This window comes from Oenanthe melanoleuca, chromosome 19 (genome assembly GCF_029582105.1).
Source record: "Oenanthe melanoleuca isolate GR-GAL-2019-014 chromosome 19, OMel1.0, whole genome shotgun sequence".
NCBI classification, from domain to species: Eukaryota; Metazoa; Chordata; class Aves; order Passeriformes; family Muscicapidae; genus Oenanthe; species Oenanthe melanoleuca.
In genome coordinates, this window is record NC_079352.1 from 3,194,360 (window position 1) to 3,214,097 (window position 19,738).

Consider the following 19,738-nt stretch of genomic DNA (forward strand, 5'->3'; position numbering starts at 1 on the left):
CTGAGGGACTCCTCCCTAAATTAAAATATTCAAATAATAAAAAATAAAGCTGTCTCACTTCTTGATTTTTTTTCCTCTCCACAGCTTGAAAAATAAGAAAACTTTAATATTTGAAAATATCTGAATGGAATGCTCTTGTTTGGACAGATATAATAAAGCAGAATTTTTTGTTGCCTTTGATAATTAATCACAGGACACTGCTCTGCTCAGTTACAGAACAAAAACACAAATGTAAACAAATGTTAGAGGCCATTCCCATTTATCCCATCTTTGGATCCCATGATGTTGGGATTTTCTCTCACATATAGAATTCTCACTACTTTGGGTATACAAATACCAAAAATTGTATGAGTAAGAGATCTTAATGAGATCTTACTCTGGAATAAATAATAATGTCCTAAACACATCAGGAGCCAAAGATGTCTTTGCACAGAAACTCACAGTGCCTTCATTTAGAGACTTGCATTTTTATCCTATTTTTTTTTTATTTATTTATTTTTTAATGGGGAAACAAGTGTCTGCATGCACACACAAAACTCCTGGCACATTTGGCTGTGGCTGACCTCAGCCCATGAGCCCTCATGGGAACGGGAGGGTTGGTACCTGTGCTGAGCATTTCAAAGAAGGGAATTCTCCCACGTCCCAGCTTTTATTGAAGCACTGCAATCCCTCCCTGTCTCCTTCACTGAGCACATTCCCAGAGAGGGAGGTTTGTTCCTCCTGGGCACAAGCAAGGGGTGAAGAGTCTCTGCCTGACTCAGCGGGTGAGTTAAAAGTCGAGGTTTGAAGTGTAAATTTGGGATTAAAAAAAAAAAAAAAAAAAAAAAAAAAAGGCTCACTCCCAGCAGAAAGAGCTGTGTTGGTGACCTGCTGCTGCTGTGCTGGACAGCAAATCCCCCACTCCACGTCCTGAGCTCTTCCCAGCCCTGTCCCTGGCTGCTCCTGCGGGAACGGAGCCTTTTCTGCAGGGCTGCGGAGCCACTCCGGAATGATTCTGGATTAGTGACAGCGAACGGGCTCGCTGGCACCTCCGCTCTGCCCAGATGGCATCGCCAGCACTGAGGGACTCACCTCAGATGACCTTTCTCCAATCCACAGTGTTTTCCCCAAGTTCTTGGCCATTCTACGGCGTCATAAATACTTGAAAAATAATAATCTAGTTCAACACCATCTTCTGTTTCTCCGTTCTTGTTTTTTTTCCCCACCTTTTGCTTTTCTAAATGCCTCAAGGAGTACAAGAAGCGATGCAGCACATGACAGCAATCGGATGTTTCTTCAAACCAGGAATATGGGGGGAAAAACAAGGCTGGGTGTGATTTTGTCCCTTCAGAACTCTCCTGAAGTCACAGGACGAGCAGCATCGGTGACATTTCTAAAAGCGGGACTCGGGCACAGCCGCACGAAGCCAAAAGCTGCATGCAGGCAGAACCGCGGCGCGTTGCCGGGGGCTTTGCTCGGCTGCAGGAGCGGGTGATTTCCCATCGCTGCTCAGCACTCCGGGCGCGCACCAGGAGAGGGTGCCAAGCCCCCGTGCCGGGATCCGCACGAGCTTCCCAGGACTGGGAGCCCTCTCCAAGTGCTGCGCTTCAAACACCAACCAATGCACCCTGGATTTAAAGGAAAACCTTTTTTTAATTTTTTTTTTTTTTCCTGCCAAAAGCTGCCCAAATGTCTTTAACTGTTTCAGCGCTATCGGCAGTAAGTACCCGAAACCCGCCTGAGGACATTAGCGCAGGATAAAGATATTTTTTGCTAGATTTAAAAATCTGATTCTATATGCGGCTGATGGACAGTGGGACTGCTCGGGAAAAGAGCTGAGTACCTAGAGATGGAAAAAATCCTTAAAATCTGCGAGGCACAAACATAAGACTGCACAGGCACCGTGAGGTTTAGCATGAATAAAACCTGATCCATGAAGTTTTTAGAATGACTGTTATAAAAATCCATCTGCACTGGGAGGCGCAGCTTTTACACCTCAAGTAAGCGCAGGCTCCCGGGCAGCCGCTCTGGAGAAACCTGCGGGATTAGAGGATAACCCTGACTGTGTCCGAGACCTCCCGGCAGGCGGGTTTAAATCCCCCGCGCTGAGAACTCCCCGCACGCGGGTCCCCGTCCGGGAGCGCTGCGGGAGCGGAGCCGCAGCATCATCGGAGGGAGGGTTAAAAATACCGCCCGCAATTAACCGCAGGGATAACCCGCCTGCAGCGGGCAGAGACACGGCGTGAAGCCCCCAGACCCGTGCGCGCAGGTGACCCCGCCGCCCCCGCCCCGGATTCCCCCGCCCGCCGCGGGTGTCGCAACCGCGCCCGTGCTCAGCCGCGCCCCGCGGGGGGGGCGGCGCGGGGAGCGCGCAGGGAGCGCTCAGAGAAGGCGCAGGGAGCGCGCAGGGAGCGCGCAGGGAGCGCGCAGGGGCGCGGGCAGCGCTGCCGGCCCCGCGCCCGGCCCCGCCGGCCGCCCCGCGCCGCCGATGCTGTCGGTGCCGGTGCCGGTGGCGGGCGCGGGGGCGGCGCGGGGCGCGGGCTCCCTGCCCCGCCGGCGCACCATGTGCAGCGGCGTCGGCTGCTTCTGGGCGCTGCTCTCCGCCGGCCTCCTGGCCGCCTGCGCCGCCGCCTTCCTCTCGCCGGCCTGGCTGCTGCCGCCCGGCCGCGCCGCCGCCGGCTTCGGCTTGCTCTGGCGCTGCTCCGGGCCGCCCCGCGGCTGCCACGGCTCCGCCGGCCCCGGCGGCTTCGGAGACATCCCCTCCGGTTCGTGGCAGGTGAGCGCCTCCCCGCCGCGGCACCCCCGGGCTGCCAGGTATCCCCTGTCAGCTCCCCGACACCCCGCTTGCCCTTCTCTGGACTCCCCGGCATCTCTCGTCACCTCCCCGACATCACCCGTGTCTGCTTCTGGCTCTCCGGCATCCCTCGTCACCTCCCCGGCATCTTCCCTCCGCCTGTTTCGAGCTCCCCGGCATCCCCGTCACTTGCCCTGCATCCTCCCCCTGCCTGCTTTGGGCTTCCCGGCGTCACCCCATCACCTCCTGGCTTGCCCCCAGACCTGCTCCACTATCTCTCTGTCCTCCTCGCGTCCCTAAGGTCCTCCTATCATCACCCCAGCGTTCCTTGTCCTGTCTTCCAGACCTGCTCCAGCATCCCTATCCTGCCCAGAGCATCCCCCGCGCTGCCCTCGAGCATCCTCTGCATCTCCCCGTGCTCTCTCCAGCATCCCTTTCATCCTCTGCATCCCACCCGTCCTGCCTCTGAGCATCTCCTCAGCACCCCTTGGGTATCCCGCGGTCCCTGTGGGGTCACATCCCTCTTTGGGATGCTTGGCTGTTCTCGGGGTGCTGCACGGTCAGTGCAGCCCCAGCGCGGGCGGTGCAGCCCCGGCAGTGGCCCCGGCAGTGCCGCGGGGCTGACCCCGCCACGCTGACCTGCCGGGACCCCAAACCCCCGCCCTGCCCGGGCAGGCTCCTGAGGGGTGTGCGGGAGGGCTCAGGGGGCAGCTGGGGAGGTTTCTGTGCTGAGCATCACTCGCCGGGTGAATTTGCTGCTCAGGAGGGAGCAGGGAGGTGGCTGAAGCTGCTGCTCCTGGGACACGTGGATCCAGAAACCGAGCCTGGATGTGGGGGACCGTGGCTGTCCCCCTGTCCGGCCATCCGGGGTGATGCCCTTGCCAGGTTTTGGGAAGGGAGGATGCCCAGACCCCCCGGCTCGCCCCATGGGGCCCGGGGTTGCCGTGGTGTCCCGGGGTGACAAAGAGCCGCCTGTCACACTGGGTGTGTGCGGGGACCGCACAAAGCCCGGCCCCGCCATCCCGCTCGCCCCTGCCCTTTCTCCCTCCTCTCCCTTCATTCTCAGCTTCTTACCCCGAGGCTGTGAGTATGAAATCCCTGTCTCTGCTCGGGACACACGAGCTTGGACTCGCTCCAGGTCACAGAGTGGCAGGATCCCCAAACCAGGATCCCCGGCAGGTCGTGGCTGTGCCGGGCACAAAGGGTGTCAGCAGCCGGATCTCTCAGCCTGCCATGGAGCTGCGCTGTTATCTCTCCCAGGACACCGGTCTGCGTGTGATTGCTTAAATCCCATCACGGTCCTTAAAATTGGCATTAGAGACAAATATTGTGAATTGCAAAGAAAAGAACCAGCTGTATAAACTCCTTCCTATTTATATAAAAAGGTGCAAAAATGCTCTTGTTTCCATGGGCTGGCCTTTGTTCAGATGTTTTTGCAAATGTGATGCAGATAAACACTTCCAAGTAATAACAAACTTTAAAGATAAGAACGAAGCTCAGCAGTGACTCATTTGAACAAGCTTCAGCCTCTGAAAACACTGAGATCCAGAATATAATGTAGCACAAAGTCTCTGAGTTCCTGAGCTTGGGCTGAGGAAGGGATGGATAATCAAGGCACTGAGGGGAGTTTGCAGGGCATTTTGGCGACATGTCCGTGTCACCTTTATTAATACCACCCAAATAATTAATGAACAACAATTAGTGCAGACTCTTTCAGGGGGAATGCCACGATGAGGGGGAGAATACCTGTTGTGATGGTTATTTGATGGGCTGGAATATAATAAAATACATCCTGACAGCTTTGCTGAGGCAGGCGACAGCTTTGGCTTTCTTGCATGAGCAGCCTCGGAGCCCGCACGCCTCGATGCTCAGCCGGGGGGAGCCGAGTGCTGGGAACCCTGTCCAGACTTCAAGCAGGAGATTTCTCTCCGTTTTGGAGAGATGGGGAAATCGTGGCTCTTTTTTCTCTGCTTTCAGAGCCGTGACGTTCATTTCCAATCTTTCCGGCTATCTGATGGGCAGCTCTCTCTTTAAATGAAAGCCGAACGTGGACAGGAATCTGGGAGCTCGTGAAAAGAGCCTGCAGCGTTTGCTGGAGTGGAGTTTGCTGGTGGGAGGGTGGGAGCTGGGGCTGCCGGGGCAAAGGGACCTAAAGCTGATGTGGGGGCTCAGGAGCTTTTCTAGAGAGGAGCTGGTGGCACACCTGGGGATGCTGAGCACTCCTGGGGATGCTGAGCACACCTGGGGATGCTGAGCACACCTGGGAGGATGCTGAGCACACCTGGGGATGCTGAGCACACCTGGGGATGCTGAGCACTCCTGGGGATGCTGAGCACACCTGGGGATGCTGAGCACACCTGGGAGGATGCTGAGCACACCTGGGAGGATGCCCACCCGCAGCCGGGATGTCCATCCCTGGGGAACATTGTTCTTTTTGTTTTCGTGCAGGCTCGCTGCTGTTCCAGTGTTTCCCTGCTCCAATGTGCCGATTTGTGGAAGGGGTGGGGGAGCGTTCAGTCCTGCAAATGATCGTTAATGCCAGTTGTGTGTGCACTTGGGGGATTATGTTAATCATGCTACAAATGATGCTTTGAATCATGTCTGGAGGTTAATTAACATGCCTTTCTTCTCTTAAGAGGGCCTTCATGTCTGCTTAGAGTTGCTGGCTTTTTTCTGCTTCCTTTCATAATTACTTTGCAGCTCTCTAATATCATGGGTACCTTTAATTTAACCCTGTCGGTGCTGCTGGGGCTTTGCACTGAGCTCAGCACCATGGTGGTTATTTGATGGGGGGGATTATAATAAAATATCCCTGATGGCTGCAGATGTTGTGGACAGGCTGAGACCTTGCAGGAGCTGATGGAAACTGGAGAGATTTGGCTGGAGCCAGAGAGGAGAAAGGATGGTGATGGTGATATTGCCCAGCCAATTTGTGAGTGAGGCCCTTAGGATCTGTTGTGGGATGGAGCTGTGAGGGCTGGAGAGGGACATCCCAAGGTGTGCAGGTGCCCTGGGGAGAGGAGACTGCTCTTGGGAGCCAAATGGAAAAAACAGGTGAACTTTTGAGTTCTGAGTGGTTCCATTTTTTTTTGCATCTCACGACTTTTCTTTTTCCTGGTGCCAGATCACTGTGTACGTGCAAAGTAGCTTCATCCTCAGCTAATTTATTTTCTCTTTCAGTGGGAGCATTTGGCTCATGGGTTCCTGTCTCAGTGCTGCACTTCAGAAGCTACTGCTGCCACATTTCCAATTTCTATTTTTATTTTTCCAGATAGTCTCCAATTATTTTCAGGCTTTGCCAAGCATGTAATCTAAAATAACAAAGAAGCTGATCAGCCCATGATATTCAGGTTAAAGCCACATGGACCATTTGCCTATGGAGCCAGTGATGCCGTGCTAGAGCAGAACCCAAAATAACCTGCTCAGAACAGGGGGAGGCTTTGCCCAACCCCAGCAGTGCCTTGAGTGGGTCTTTCCTGAGTTTTAAAGCAGGACTTGAAAAGATTCAGCAAAGCTTAGTGAAAATGTACAATAAACCTGCTTACCTTCTTATTAAATCTCCATTGCTGGTTTCTTACTGCATCAGCTCAGCCCTGGCTCCCTGAGGTCATCTGGGGTTTGCCCATAGGGGCAGAGCAGTTACACAGCAGCATCCATCCCAGTGAAAAAGCACATGGGGTGCTCATGGAGATGGGAAGAAATCTGTCACTCCGTGGAAAATCTGTCACTCCTCTTCTAGCAGAGGCTCTGGAATTAGGCAGAGATGCAGTGTGACCCGAGCAGGGACTCGTGGGTGTGCTGGCTCTCAGGCAGAGTCTGCTCTGCCTCCAGAGTCGTGTATCAGGCCAGCACATTAACTTGGGATTATCAGGAAATCAACTTTTAGCTCCTCATCCTAAGAACTTCCCAAGAGACCAGACTCTGTCTGCCAGTCCGTTTGATTTTTAATTGCACTTACACAACCTTGGCGAGAGTTGTAAGCTCTGAGTGTAAGGAATTCTTGACATCACCACCTCTGTGCACAATACCCCAGAGCAGACTTTATCTGCTTTCATCAGCCACCCAGAGTTTTCTGACCTACATTAACAGCACTGAAAATACCTGGTGTTGGGGAAACCTGTAACTCCTGGGCTGTGGCCCCACATTTCAGAGCCCAAGTCACAAACCCCCACCGGGACTCACTGGCCTGCTCTCAGCTAGGCTGGGCTGAAAGGGGTGCTGAGACAGGACCGGCTCAAGGCTGGGCTGTGGGAGGTCAAGTTGATTGAAAATGCAGCCAGGCTGCTCCCAGGATTAGTTCACTGCTCTCAGAGGGACAGGGGAGCTGCTTTGCTTGAACAAAGGGCAGGGCTCAGCCGAGCTGCGGCCACTCCTGACAGCGATGCTCATCGGGTCACAGAGGTCACCGTCCCACGCCTCCTCCAAGAGCAAATCCCGACCCCTGCTCCTCGGGAAGAGCATCCTCTGGGCACATCGGAGGTTCTGGGGTGAGCGCTGCCTTTCCCCTTGCAGGGCCCAGGGCAGAGTGTGGCACAGGCTGGCAGGCACGTTCTGGCAATGGGACATCCCCTCCATCCTCCCGAGGCTGCAAATCCTCCTCTCCCCGGGCTCCTCCTCCGGCTTTGGGAGGAAAATCCAGATGGGCGAGTGTGTGACCCGCGGGCACTGCCTGGGCACGGCTGCCAGCGCCAGCAAAGGGCTCACCCCGGGCAGGATAATGACAGAGCGAGGGGAAGGAGGGCTGATCGGGTACCCAGCACAGCGCACTGCTTGCTGCCTAATTAAAATTTCATTAAGTTGGTTCGAATCCCTTGATGGAGGTCACAGGCACACCATTGATGTGCTAATGTCTTACTTTTCCCCTTTTTTCTGTCTTTCACTACTATCCATCATCCTCTTAGATAAAGCAGTGCCATTAGGAACTGCTTTCCAGCATCCCCAGATGCAATGGCACCGAAAGAGAGACAGCCATAATTCATCAGACATATTATCAGCCTCTTATTTTCCCTCTAATTAAAAAAATGCCTTCCTCCCCCTACTTGAATCAGTTTGGGCATTAACCCCTCTGGTGTTGAATATGCTGGTGAGCTGGGAATTGGAAAAGTTGCCTGGAAGGCCAGGGCTGGCTGAGCTTTGTTTTAGTGGAGGTGATGCTGAGTTGTGCAAAATCATCTAAATCTGGGCTGGGGAGAGATACTCCGTGTACATGTTGTGGTGTGGGCAGATCCCCATCCACCAAATCCTGCATTTGAAGGGGAAGAAATGAGGGCTGGAGCCTCTTCTGCATCCCTGTGGCTCAGCCCAAAGCAGAGGATGGGGACATCAGGCACCTGCTCCTGGGCACGGGTGGCATTTGCCGGGAGCAGGATGCGGAGGGAACATCGAACGGGCAGGAGATGGCTCGGATGGCGCCCGAAGGAAGGAACTGCCGGCGAGGAGAAGCCGAGGATGTGTGGGATCCCTTCCTGGCCGTCGCTTTAATGCCGCCCAGATGGCGAATGTTTGTTTCTGTGCCTGGTGTGGGGGAAATACGAAGGAGCTGCGAGGCTCCATCCGCCCACCCCAGCGCCTCCCAGGTGGAGATTCCCGGCTTCTGGCGACATCCCCGGCCCGGTGCCCGAGGAGAAGGCGGAGAAGGTTCCTGCCCGCTCCTGCATCGCCCTCCGGGTCTGCCAACCCTCCTGCACATCCCAAACTCAGCCCCCGCCCAGCTCCACCCAGCACTGATCCGGTTTTTTAACAGGGTTAAAATCTCGGTGACCATTTGGTTTCTACACTACTCAGTTTAACCCCAAAACATATTCCCATAAGGAATGTTTGATCACACAGAGCTCTGATAGGGAAGGGTTGCATTTAAAAATGGAAATGGTTGGATTAATTTTGCCACCACTTCTCTTAGAGTTGATTTTACAGTTTTTGTCCAGCTCGTTTGGGGTTTCTTAGATATTTTCTCTCAACAGATACCCCCCAAAAGCCAGACACACTGCAACCTTCACTTTCTTTTTCTCACTGAGCCTGGGCTTTATTTCCCAGTTATTTAGGGCATTTATTTTCTGCCCCCCTTACCAAAGATGCTGAAGCATCTGAGCAGGGCTGGAACACCTCAGCACTCTGTAACCTTGCCCTCTGCTGCTCTGGGTACCACAGGCCCCATCCAGGACGGTTGTGCCAACTAATAAATTGCATTAATAAACTAATGTGCATCATGACCCAGTTCATAGTGATGGCAGGAGCTTTGCCAGATTGGCTTATCTCTGCTGAAGCAAACACCAGGTACTGTTTCTCATCACTAGGAACTAGACTGGAGAGTTTATTTTCCCTTCCTCTTTCCTGCTTTAATGCTGGCTTTCAAAGATGAGTTTTAAAAGTTTTCATTAGGGATATTAAAGAATTCTTCCCAGGGTGGCCATTATGTGACATTTTTATTTGGATTTTTCTGGTGAATGAAACAACATCTTCAGCAGATTTATTGCTAAGTGAATGGCCCAGCCATGGCATGTGTCAGACCTGTAAAACACTAAAATAACGGGCAGGGGATTGTTGTTAATTGGAATTTATTACGCTCCATAAAGGAATATTTACAGTCCCACCAGGGGACAATTAATTTGTTTGGGGATAAACAATTAATCTCCCTGGGAGTGGGAGCAGAAAATCTGACACGGTTTGATGTCTTTTCCCAGAGTGGCAGAGGCAGGATTGCTCCCAGCCTCCCTGGGGCATCTCCCTGGCACTGCCAGGGGTCAGCAGTGCCCAGCCCTGCTCCTGCCTGCCAGGGTTTGACTGGGAGCTGGGCTCTGCACTGGCATAAAGGGGTTTCTTCCTGCCCTGCCTGAGCTGGGCTCTCACAGGCAGCCTCCTGCATCCCTGTTATTCCTCCCCACCCTGTCTATTTTTGGGTTTCAGCCTTTGCATCTGTTTCCTGCATCCTCTCCTTTCTGCTCAAGATGCAACAGGCACGAACAGGGAGGAGAGAGGGAGGTACTGCACAGCTGCTATTCTTTGGTACCTTTGCTCCATGGACTTCTTCGAACTTAAGCCTTATTATTTCTCTTTGAAAGCAGCTTTTTAATCTTTGCAGGAGCAACTCCAGTACAGGGAGGAGCACTTGGGATAATTCCCAGCTGAGGCCCTGGAAAGTTTATGACAAAAGCAAAGTTTCTGGTTTCCAAGAGCATATGCAGTGTTTTGGCAGGTAATGTCAGCACACACCCAGCAGAATATGGGAGCCAGGCAGAGAGCAGTGGTGTGCCCTTTGCTGCTGTCACCTATTTTTGGGGCAGCTGTGCCCCTGTCGCCCTTTCTGTCCCCAAGAGCTGCCTGGCAGCTGTTCAGTGGATCAGCAATCCTGGCTCACATGGCAGAAACCAAACCTCACCATTTCCCTTCACATATTGCCCACATGAATTTTCTCACATTTGTTCCCTTTGCCAAGGCCTGGCTGGATTTGGTGGGGTTTTGGCCACCCCTGTGCACATCAGGATGCTGCCAGCCCTGAGACCCCTCAGTCTTGTTGCCAAACTCTGATGGCAGCTCCCAAACCAGAGCAGCTTTTCTGCCAGTTTAACACTCACCTGCACCCATCCTGTTTGTGCCTTTTTCCTGTCACTTTGTCCTGAAAAAGACCTTCACACTTCTCCATAGGGATTAGCAGTCTGAACAGCTCATCAGTTGTTTCCAGCAGGAACTGCAAGTTTTTAGGGGATTTGAGCTACCACAATTAAGGAGAACCAAGATCATTAAAAATAATATGCTTCACACAAGAGAGGAACCAGCCTGCTTCACAAGATCCCTTTCTGCTGAAAAATTCATTGCTCTAAATAATTAATGGTCCTTGCAAAGGAGGATGGTTTTGCCGGGCGGAAGGTGAAATGCAGACGCCAGGCAGAATAATCCTTTTTTTTTTCTGAATCCAGATTTCCTGGCCATGCTGCTGCCCAGGGAGCAGGGCTGTGGCTGCTTTCCCCATGAGGCCCCAGGCTGGGAGAGTGTCTGTGCCATCCATCCCATCCCATCCCATCCCATCCCATCCCATCCCATCCCATCCCATCCCATCCCATCCCATCCCATCCCATCCCATCCCATCCCAAACCCCATGGGTCCCTCCTGGTGTAGGGACAGGGCAGGGGTCCCTGCTGGGGGAGTCCCAGCCTTGTATTTTAAGCCCTGAAGCTGCACTTGTCTGTCTGGTTCTCAGTGCCTTGGAAGGCTCTGGAGAGGAGCAGATATCCCAGCTGGAGCAGCCTCTCCATTTCTCTGGGTTGCTGTTTGCACTGCTGCTCCTTTAGCACTGCATGTCAGGAATTCATTTATTGCTGGGACAGCATTTGCATTGCTCACTGCATAAACAGGATATAAATAAGATGCTGATTTCTAATCACATAGCCCCAGGAGAAGCACTCACACCAGGGTGTCAGGTGGTGCCCACGCTGCCCTGGTGCCCCCTCCAGCACCAGTGTGTCCCTTCTTGGAGCAGTGGCAGCTGCTGGGCAGTGGCTGTGTCACCCAGCTGTCACCAGCCAGTCCAGCTGCTAAACAGCAGCTCAGCAGTCAGTAACAGAGGTGGATGTAGGGCAGTGCCAGACCTGTGGGACAGCACCACTAATGGGAAGGGGTTTTGAGCTGTTTGGACCCCCCATTGATATCACAGGGTAAATCCAATTCCTTTTCCCCTGCTCAGCCTGCCTGTGGCTCCTGCAGAATAATTTACATGTAGCAGATTATTTCTAACCTCTTTGTGGAGGGGAGGTAAATGGAAACCTGTATTGGGGGTTGTTTCTGTAATAACCATGGCTGCCCAAAAGCTGAGATGGGTGGGGAGTGGGAAATAAAAAAGGAAAACTGTGCAGTGCTAACCAGAATGTCTCACCAGGACAAGAGGGCTGGACAAGGGTGGAACTGGGACCTGACCTCACCAGAGCAGCTCCCACACAGGTTATAAAAGCGAGGCTCTTCAGGAGATGGGAGTGAGAGCTGCCTGGAGCTGTGCTCAGTGGGGAGCTGAGGCGGGTGTGACTGCAGGGTGACTCACCAGAGCCAGCAGCGCTCCCTGGGATTTGCTGGGAAGTGACAGGAGTTGACGTGGCTGCCGCAGTGCTGGGACTGAGGTGTCCTCACGCTGTTTGAGCGCTGTCAAGAGCTGGGTGCTGGGGGAATGTCCCCTCACTGCCCCTGGCCATGCTGTGCCCCTGGCTGGGCTGGCACATGTCCCTGCTGGCACAGGGACCACCCTGTGTCGGTGCCAGCCCACTGACAGAAGCGGTCACCTGCACTGGGGACAGAAACAGAAACAGCCACAGTGCAGTGACTGAACGCCTGTACCCAAGGACGAGCTGTTTGCCATGAATTAGTGTTTTCCCAGTTTTTCAGGCTGCTGGGGGTGGGAGCAGAGCTGCAATGAGAGCAGCAGTGGGATCCCCAGAACACTGCTCATTGCTGAGGCAGGTGCTGCCAGGAGATCCATCTCAGCGCTCAGCAGAGGCACTGACACATCACAGACATCTCATGGCACCCGTGTCAGGACGGGCCCTTCATGCATGTCATGCACTTGCAGTTGTCACTGCAGCCCCAGTGCCGCTGACCCCTGGGAGCAGCGATGGCTGAACCTGGGGCTCAAGCCTTAACCGTGAATTGAAGCAACAAAAGGTGGAAGGGAGAAGGTGGGAGAAGCCGCCCGTGCCAAGGCTCCGCTCCCCCTGCCCGAGGGGGATTTCTGGGGGGTGTGGTGGTGACACTGACAGCCCCTGTGTCCTTTCAGACGAGCGCCGTGCTGTGTGCGGGCGGCTGTGCCCTGCTGGCCCTCAGCTCCCTGCTGGCCATCGTGGCCGTCCTGCTGCCCGGCGGAGCCTGCGAGCGCCGACTCTGCACCCTGGCTGGCTACATGCAGACAGCAGCAGGCAAGTGACGGGGCTCTGCTCTTTGGGGTGGAAAGATGGGCTGTCCTTTGGTGGCGTCTTGGAGCTCAGCAGCATGAGGAGCTTGCAAACCCTAACCGAGGGTGGGAGAAAAGCAGGTGGTCCTTCAGTTCAGTGATTGCCTCCTGCATTCATCGTAAAAGCTATTGGACATCACCTCCAACCAGATCCACAGGTGCCACTCACTGCCCCCAGCTCAGGAGGTTGTGCAGGACAGGGGGCTGTGGCTTTCTGCTGGCAGGGTGCTGCTGCTCCTCCTGGGATCCAGTGAAGCATCCAGTTCCATTTTGCTGGTTAAGCCCCTGGAGGGATTTCCCTCTCTGAGCTTTATGCCTGAGGCAGGGGGGTGCCCAGCCTGTCCTGTATCTGCTCCAGGCTCCCCAGGCATCTCTTGTGATGCTGCATCCACTTAAAATTCTATTGCAATTGCCTGTGCTTCTGCCTGGGGGAGTGCAGAGGGAGAGGGCAGGAAGCTGGGGAGGGACACATCCCACTGGGGATTTGTCACCCCTGCAGGGAACCATGTCCCTGAGTGTTGGACCAAACCTCCCCACCTGGACACGAGCCAGGACAGGAGATTAATGCCTGTTCTTGTCTGTGCCCCAGAATAAACTCCTTTCCTTGGAGAAATTCTCAGGGCCAGCCAGGCTTTGTTCTCTGCCTGAAGCATTCAAGCTGCTTTGGGGGGAAATCCTGTTACACGCTCTCCTCTCCAGGGCTCATCCCGTGGGATCCCTCTTGGGACAGATGGAGGAGGACAGATTTTAGCCACGGCTGCTCCAGCTCAGCCAGGCTGTGGCTCCAGCTGCTTGTGTCTGTCCCTTTCTCCCAGCCTGGAGATTCCCATCTCTGCTGGCTGCTGGCCAGTGGGTCCCTGGGTGTGGGACAGAGGCTGGAGGAGCCCCATGGCAGCAGATCTCAGCTCCTGGGATGGCTCCAGGGAGGTGACTCAGGGTGGCCTTGTAGGTGATCTCCCTTGTAGGGGATAATTGGGGTAAAAAAGGGTAACCCCACATTACCCTGGCCTCGGGGTGGCACATCCCTGTGTCTGGAGCAGATACAAAGCAAAGGATTAGGAGGAGTCCCTGGAAAGGAAACTGACTGTGGCAGATAAATACAAATGAGGCGCTGCGAGGGGTTCTGGTAATATTGAACAGGCTGTAAATAAACTGTAGGCTCTAAGCGTTATTGACAAATGAAAATTTACTGGGGACGTTTGAGCAAGCTAATGGGCTGCTTTAAACCCTGGCATTGCCTGCTAAGCATTTTGTCTTGTGCTTTTTAATTTTGTGCACTGTGGATTAATTCCCATTCAGAGCCAGGCAGCCCTGAGTCAACAGAATTAAATGGTTTAATGTATTTGGATTCAGAAATGCTGCCCCTCCATAATTTCTCTCCTTGTTCCCCCCTCCCTCCCTAGGAAGAAGCTTTTCAATAGAAATCAGCTGCAGTGAGGTGACAGGGAGAGAGACTCCTCCCCAAAAATCACATTATCTCAGAGAAAAACTGGGATTTTAGGATAGATGAATTATATGGGAGGGAAGGAAAGCCCAGGAGGTTTGGTAGAGTAGCTTTCTGATGGGGGTGGGGGGCAGCTCTGCCAGGGGGATCCCTTGAGGTGCTGGCAGAGCAGTGGGGTTTTATTTCTCCCAAATCCCGGGATTCCAGGTCCCACAGTCACCTTTCCTCTGTCTGACCAGACAGTTTCCCACTGAAATCCAAATTTTGCTCTCATTTCCTATAGCTAACTGGAGGTATTCTTTTAGAGCACCAAAGCTATGAGTAAATAAACTGAATTCTATAAAACAGTGAATCAGGAATCCAATGTCCTAATAAAGAGCCAGGTGCATTCAGCCAGGAGCAGGAAACATGCCAGGAAGTGCAGGAGCAGAGGCTCCAGCAGAGCCAGAATCAGCTCCCACAGGCTCTGCACTGCCTCAGAAAGATGCTCTGAGCTGCACTCACATAAATCCAGGTGCAGAGGCCATGGACAGATCCCTGAACCAAACAGGAACCATTCCTGAGAGCAGCCCCACAGCAAGGGCAGCCAGGCTCAAGCTGCAGCTTTAACACTTTCCTGCTGTGTATTTGGAGATCCAAGTTGTGCCTCTGCAGCCCCAGAAGGGAGGAAGATCAAAACCTCATGCGGACAGAGCAGAGCACTAATTGCAGATGCAGACAGGGCTCAGAGCTGGGCTAATTGCCACCACACTTTGAAAACATGAATCCTGATGCCTGGCATCCACTCCTTAGAAGAAAACAAACCAACATATCCACACATGTAATAAGGAAGATCCCTAATGAAAGGGTTAATAAGCAACAGGGAGAGGAGGAAGGATAAAGAAACATTTGCTCAGCTCTCACACCCTACAAAGTCAAAGTTGCCCCTGAGAGATTAGAGATGGGGCTCACTCCCTGTTCACGGTGTCAGCTCACTAAAATGAAATTTCTGGGGGATCCTTCCTCCCAAACCTGCATGGCAGCACCCCCAAAGAGGCTGAGAGAGCCAAGCTGGCCCTTTTATGTGGAGGGTGCCCCAATCCTCAGCTGCAATTCATTGGTGGAGAGGAGTCCTGGGGCTGACCCCAGGGACAGGAAGGGCAAATGGGGGCGCAGCTGAAATCCTGCCAGTCGTCCTTCAGCAAAAGCCTCTTTGCTGGGGTTTTAAAAACAGGAGTTAATTCCAGGAAGAAATGTCTGCTGCTGCATGGGGCTGAAAGGGAGGGACAGGGAATGTTCTCCAGGGCTGATTGTGCCTGTACAACCTCTCTGGTGGCTGCCAGCTGCTGCTCAGGGGCCTGTGGTTTACAGCTGGACATTGCAGTTCATCTCTGAAGGCTCCCAGAGCAGTTTTTCAGTGACTGGCAGTGGGGAAGCTGCTGGAAGGAGCACGGGGCCATCACAGTGTGTCAGGGCTGGCTTCACCCATGGGAACTGTGGGTGATGCCCCAGGGAGCCCCAGGGCTCTGCTCTGAGCTGTCACAGCCCACACAATCCCCAGCAGTGTCACTGCCCTACAGGAGTGTCCTGGACCTGCAGGAGCTGAAGCCAGAGCAGCCTCTGACAAGTTTCTAGCACAGACTGTGCTCCAAACCCAGAGCATCCTCACTCCCTTGGGAATGACCTTCCCAGGGCAGTGAGGCTTGTGATTGATGAAAACTGAGATTGCAACTGAGGCTGAGTAAACCCCATCAAACAGAAAATCTGGGTGTCTGTGGTACTAAGGGAAGGATTATGGGTGTGCTGCAGGATTAAGCTGCTGGTGACCATGCTCCAGCACTGAAGCTGGTTCCATCTGCTTGGGAACAAGTCCTCACAGGCAGGATGAGCAGCCCCCCTCATCCCTAAAAGCCTCAATAGAGCCAGGACTGTGCTGCTTTTGGGAAGCTTTTCCCTGTGTGCTGTTCAGACAAAAGGCTCTTGCTTTGCTGGCAAGGGGTGGCTGACCCAGCCTGCCAGTGGCCCCATGATCCTGTCCCTGTGTCTGTGGCCTGGCAGGAGGAGGGTGCAGATCTTGGCACCTCAGTGAGGGCACAGAGCACAGGAAGCCTTCAGGGAGAGTTTTGTTTTCACCCCATACTGCTCTCTGTCCAATTCTACCCCATCAACTCACTGCTCAAGAAAACCCAGTGCTGAGGGTAAATGATCCTGACCTGCCTGTGCCTTTCTAAGGTTCTTTTGGTTTTAAAGAGCAATTTCCCAGCATCACCACGACAGAATCAGAACAGTCACAAGACTCCAGCAAGACAGGCAGAAACCCCCAGTTATGCAATTCCCTCATTTAGCCACACTATAATCCCAGGTTTCATGGTAGTCCCAAGAGCTTCTTCCTGGAAAATTTGATTGCAGTCTGCAGCCAAGATCCCTCTTACTGGCAGGAGCACGGTGGCTTTACAGAAATGGTCCCAGCTTTTGCTCAGTTAAGCAGCAGAGCCAAATACAGGAGACCTTTTGAATTTTGTCTGTTCTTTAGACACTGATCATCCAGTAAGAACACAGAAAAAGAGAGAATTGTTCATTTTCAGATCAGTGTGAACCTTCTAAATGTATAAATTCCCAAGGACTGGAAACCAATCTAGATTAAAATGGCTTGTGGCATTCCCAAGGGAGAGCAGCTGGATGGGTGGGAGGTTTGGGGCAGCAGGGCCACAGGAGCTCCCTGGCCAGGATGCTGTTCCAATGTCACAGTGCTATTTAGGAAGGCAGCACGTGCTCCTTCCCCCTCACTGCACCTCCCATCCCTGCCTGCATCCCAGCCCACCTCTGGGATCGATGGTGCCGTGTTTGTCCCAGCTTGTGCAGGCTCTGAATGGCAAACAGCACTGTCACTGCATCCCTATTGATCCCTCAGACTCCTATCGACCAGCCTGCTGACATATAGGTAATGTGTAATTAGTAACTTAGATAAAATCAGCTCCAGGAGGGATCTGCCTGGCAGCTCAGACCTTTGTTAGTGTGTCCCTGGAGCAGCAGAGGGGTCCTGGCTGCCTGGTAATTGCTGCCCTGCCATTAAGTCACAGAAACTTCCCTTCCCTGCAGCCATCCTGAGAGGTGTTGGACCCCTCCCATCCTGCCCAGAAATCCTGGTTGGGATAATGGCACGAGGAAGGCACTCTGCCAAGCAGCCCCTCCCAATGCACTTGTGGCACCTGCAGCTGGTGGAGATGCTGGAGTGCCCCCTCCGAGGATGTTGCAGGGGGACAGTGGGGACACACTCAGCTCCTGGGTTCAGTCACAGCATCACTTGGAGGGGACAGAACTGCAGCAGACACCTCCCCAAGGCAGGGGACAGTTTGGGGTTGGGACCCCAGTGCTCAAGACACACTAAGAATGTTGAGGAATGGCCAAGGAGAGGAGGGTGAGAGCTGTTCCCAGCCCTTGCCACCCCCTCCCGCACAGCCCAGGGCAGGGGCAGAACCACGGCCGCTTTCCTGATGGATGTTTTTGTTCCTGATGGGTGTTTTTTGGTTCCTGATGGGTGTTTTTGTTCCTGATGGGTGTTTTTTGGTTCCTGATGGGTGTTTTTGTTCCTGATGGGTGTTTTTTGGTTCCTGATGGGTGTTTTTGTTCCTGATGGGCTGCTGCAGCCCGGGAGCCCCATCCTGTTGACGCGGAGGGCTGTTTGTCACAAGACATCCTTGGGATTCGGAAGAGGAACTTGGCAGTGGAGGCAGGGGGGAAGCAGTGCCCTGTTGTCCAGGCCTTGATTTGATTTTAAATCACCCAAAGCTTCCCCCACCCCTGTTTAAAAATAGCATCTTGGCTTTTATCACAGAGCCCACACCGTCCCTCTTCTTGTGGCAGTAGCTCCTTGGCAAACATGCTCACTCCTGATGCAGTGACATTGCTGGATGTGTTCAATCATCAGACCAGCATGAAGAAAATGTTGCCATAAAGCTGTTTCCTCACTTAGGAAAGGTTCCTCAAAACTTCAAGAGAAGCTCCCAAAATAAGCCAAGTCCAGTCTTCCTGCAAGGTGCTTGGGCATGAAAGTAAAACACAGCTGCAGAAAACTGAGCCTGGAGATGTCCAGCTGAAGTGCAAGGGCAGCTCGTTTGTCTTTCTCTGGAAAGAACCATGCTCCCATCACAGCTGGAAGCAAGGGATGATCCTCCTCACTCAGGTCCTCACTGCCATCCTCACCCTCTCCCCTCCACATTTCACATCTTGTCCTTGCAGTAGGGGCAGCACTCACACTGCTGGAAGCCCTGATTCCGCCCCTGGTGCAAGGCTTTCCCCCCCTGCTTTCTTTAATTACATTAGCAAAGTCAAAAACTGCCTTTGGCACGTTATTATTCAGTCAGTGAACTCTCACTAATTCCTGACAGAACTAATAAATATCTGAGGGTAGCAGCTCACTGCCAGGGAGCTGGGGAGGAGCTGGGTCACTCGCTCCAGAGCCAGCATTGCTCATGCCTGACTTACCTGGGCTCTCATTTTCCTCATTTGCACTGATACAACTCCTTTTCTGTTACATTTTTTGCTAATTTCCTCCAGAATTCAGCTCAGTAAAAGCCACAACCATCCTTATCTTTGGGCTGGTTTGTGCTGGAGCAAGGACTGCTCTGAACCCTGTGGAGATGCTGGGCACCAGCACCAAGCCCAGGTGTTGTTATTCCATCAGTCTCTGTGTGCTGAAGAATTTGATGAACTCCTATGTTAGAAGCAGCAATAGACTTTTTCTTTTCCTTTTACCTCCCAGCTGGGAGGTGTTGCCTGGGAGGATGTTGCAGGGGGTGAAATGTACTTGTCAGATCCACAGATCGACAGGCATGGAAGTGGAACCACAAACAACAACTTCAGCCTTTCAGGAAATTTTTACTTCTGCTGACACAGTAATTTCTCTGTGCTCACTCCAGTGCATACATTCGAGTGACAGATCATCTTGGTTTGAGAACAATTTCATTATTTTACTTCCAAATCCTAAAATCTTCATAGGAGAGCCTGGCCATTAAACGTAGCAGTGGAAGGAGAGGGGCTGGCAGCTCTCCTCACACCAGGCTCCCTGCCACAGGTTAAGTGCAGATCAGCCTCCCCCAGGGCTCCAGCTCATTTCATACAAGGTGCAGAGCTGCTGGAGGAGAAGGGGCCAGACCCTGGCTGTGCTGTAGAGCAGCTGAGCCCTGCTCCACCCCAGTGACAGATGACAGAGATTCATTTCCATCTGACATTTGGACAGTTTTCTTTTCCTCTGCTCAGTTCTCAAAATGTGCTTTGATTCTCTCCAGGTGGGTTTTGCCATTTGGCACAAAGCTGCTGACTTGGTGCCTTTGCCCTCTCTTCAGGCCAGGTCCCAGCAGCAGCAGCAGCATTAACCTGGGCTAATGCCAGGAGCAGAGCATTTCTCAGTAGCCTCATTTAGAGAATAAACCAGCCATGTCCTTTCATTGGCTTTTTGGAGAGGGGCAATACATTTCCAGTGGCATCAGTGACAGAAGCAATATTCTTTCATTGCTATCATCAGAAAAGAGCAGCTTTATACTGCAAGAAAGAACTATTTCACTTGTACAACACATATTTTTATTCCCTTAAACCTAGGGAAATCCTTGTCATA

The 19,738-nt window shown here is 53.0% G+C and overlaps 1 protein-coding gene across 1 annotated transcript in view; it reads left to right on the forward strand.

The window, feature by feature from the left end:
• Window positions 1–2,370: 2,370 nt before the first annotated feature.
• The window catches only part of LHFPL7 (LHFPL tetraspan subfamily member 7), a 58,007-nt gene continuing 40,639 nt past the window's right edge, over window positions 2,371–19,738 (forward strand). The window contains exons 1-2 of the mRNA XM_056506793.1: window positions 2,371–2,755; window positions 12,528–12,666. Coding sequence (XP_056362768.1) covers window positions 2,468–2,755; window positions 12,528–12,666 — 427 coding nt within the window. The 5' untranslated portion in view covers window positions 2,371–2,467. The remainder of the gene's footprint in view (window positions 2,756–12,527; window positions 12,667–19,738) is intronic.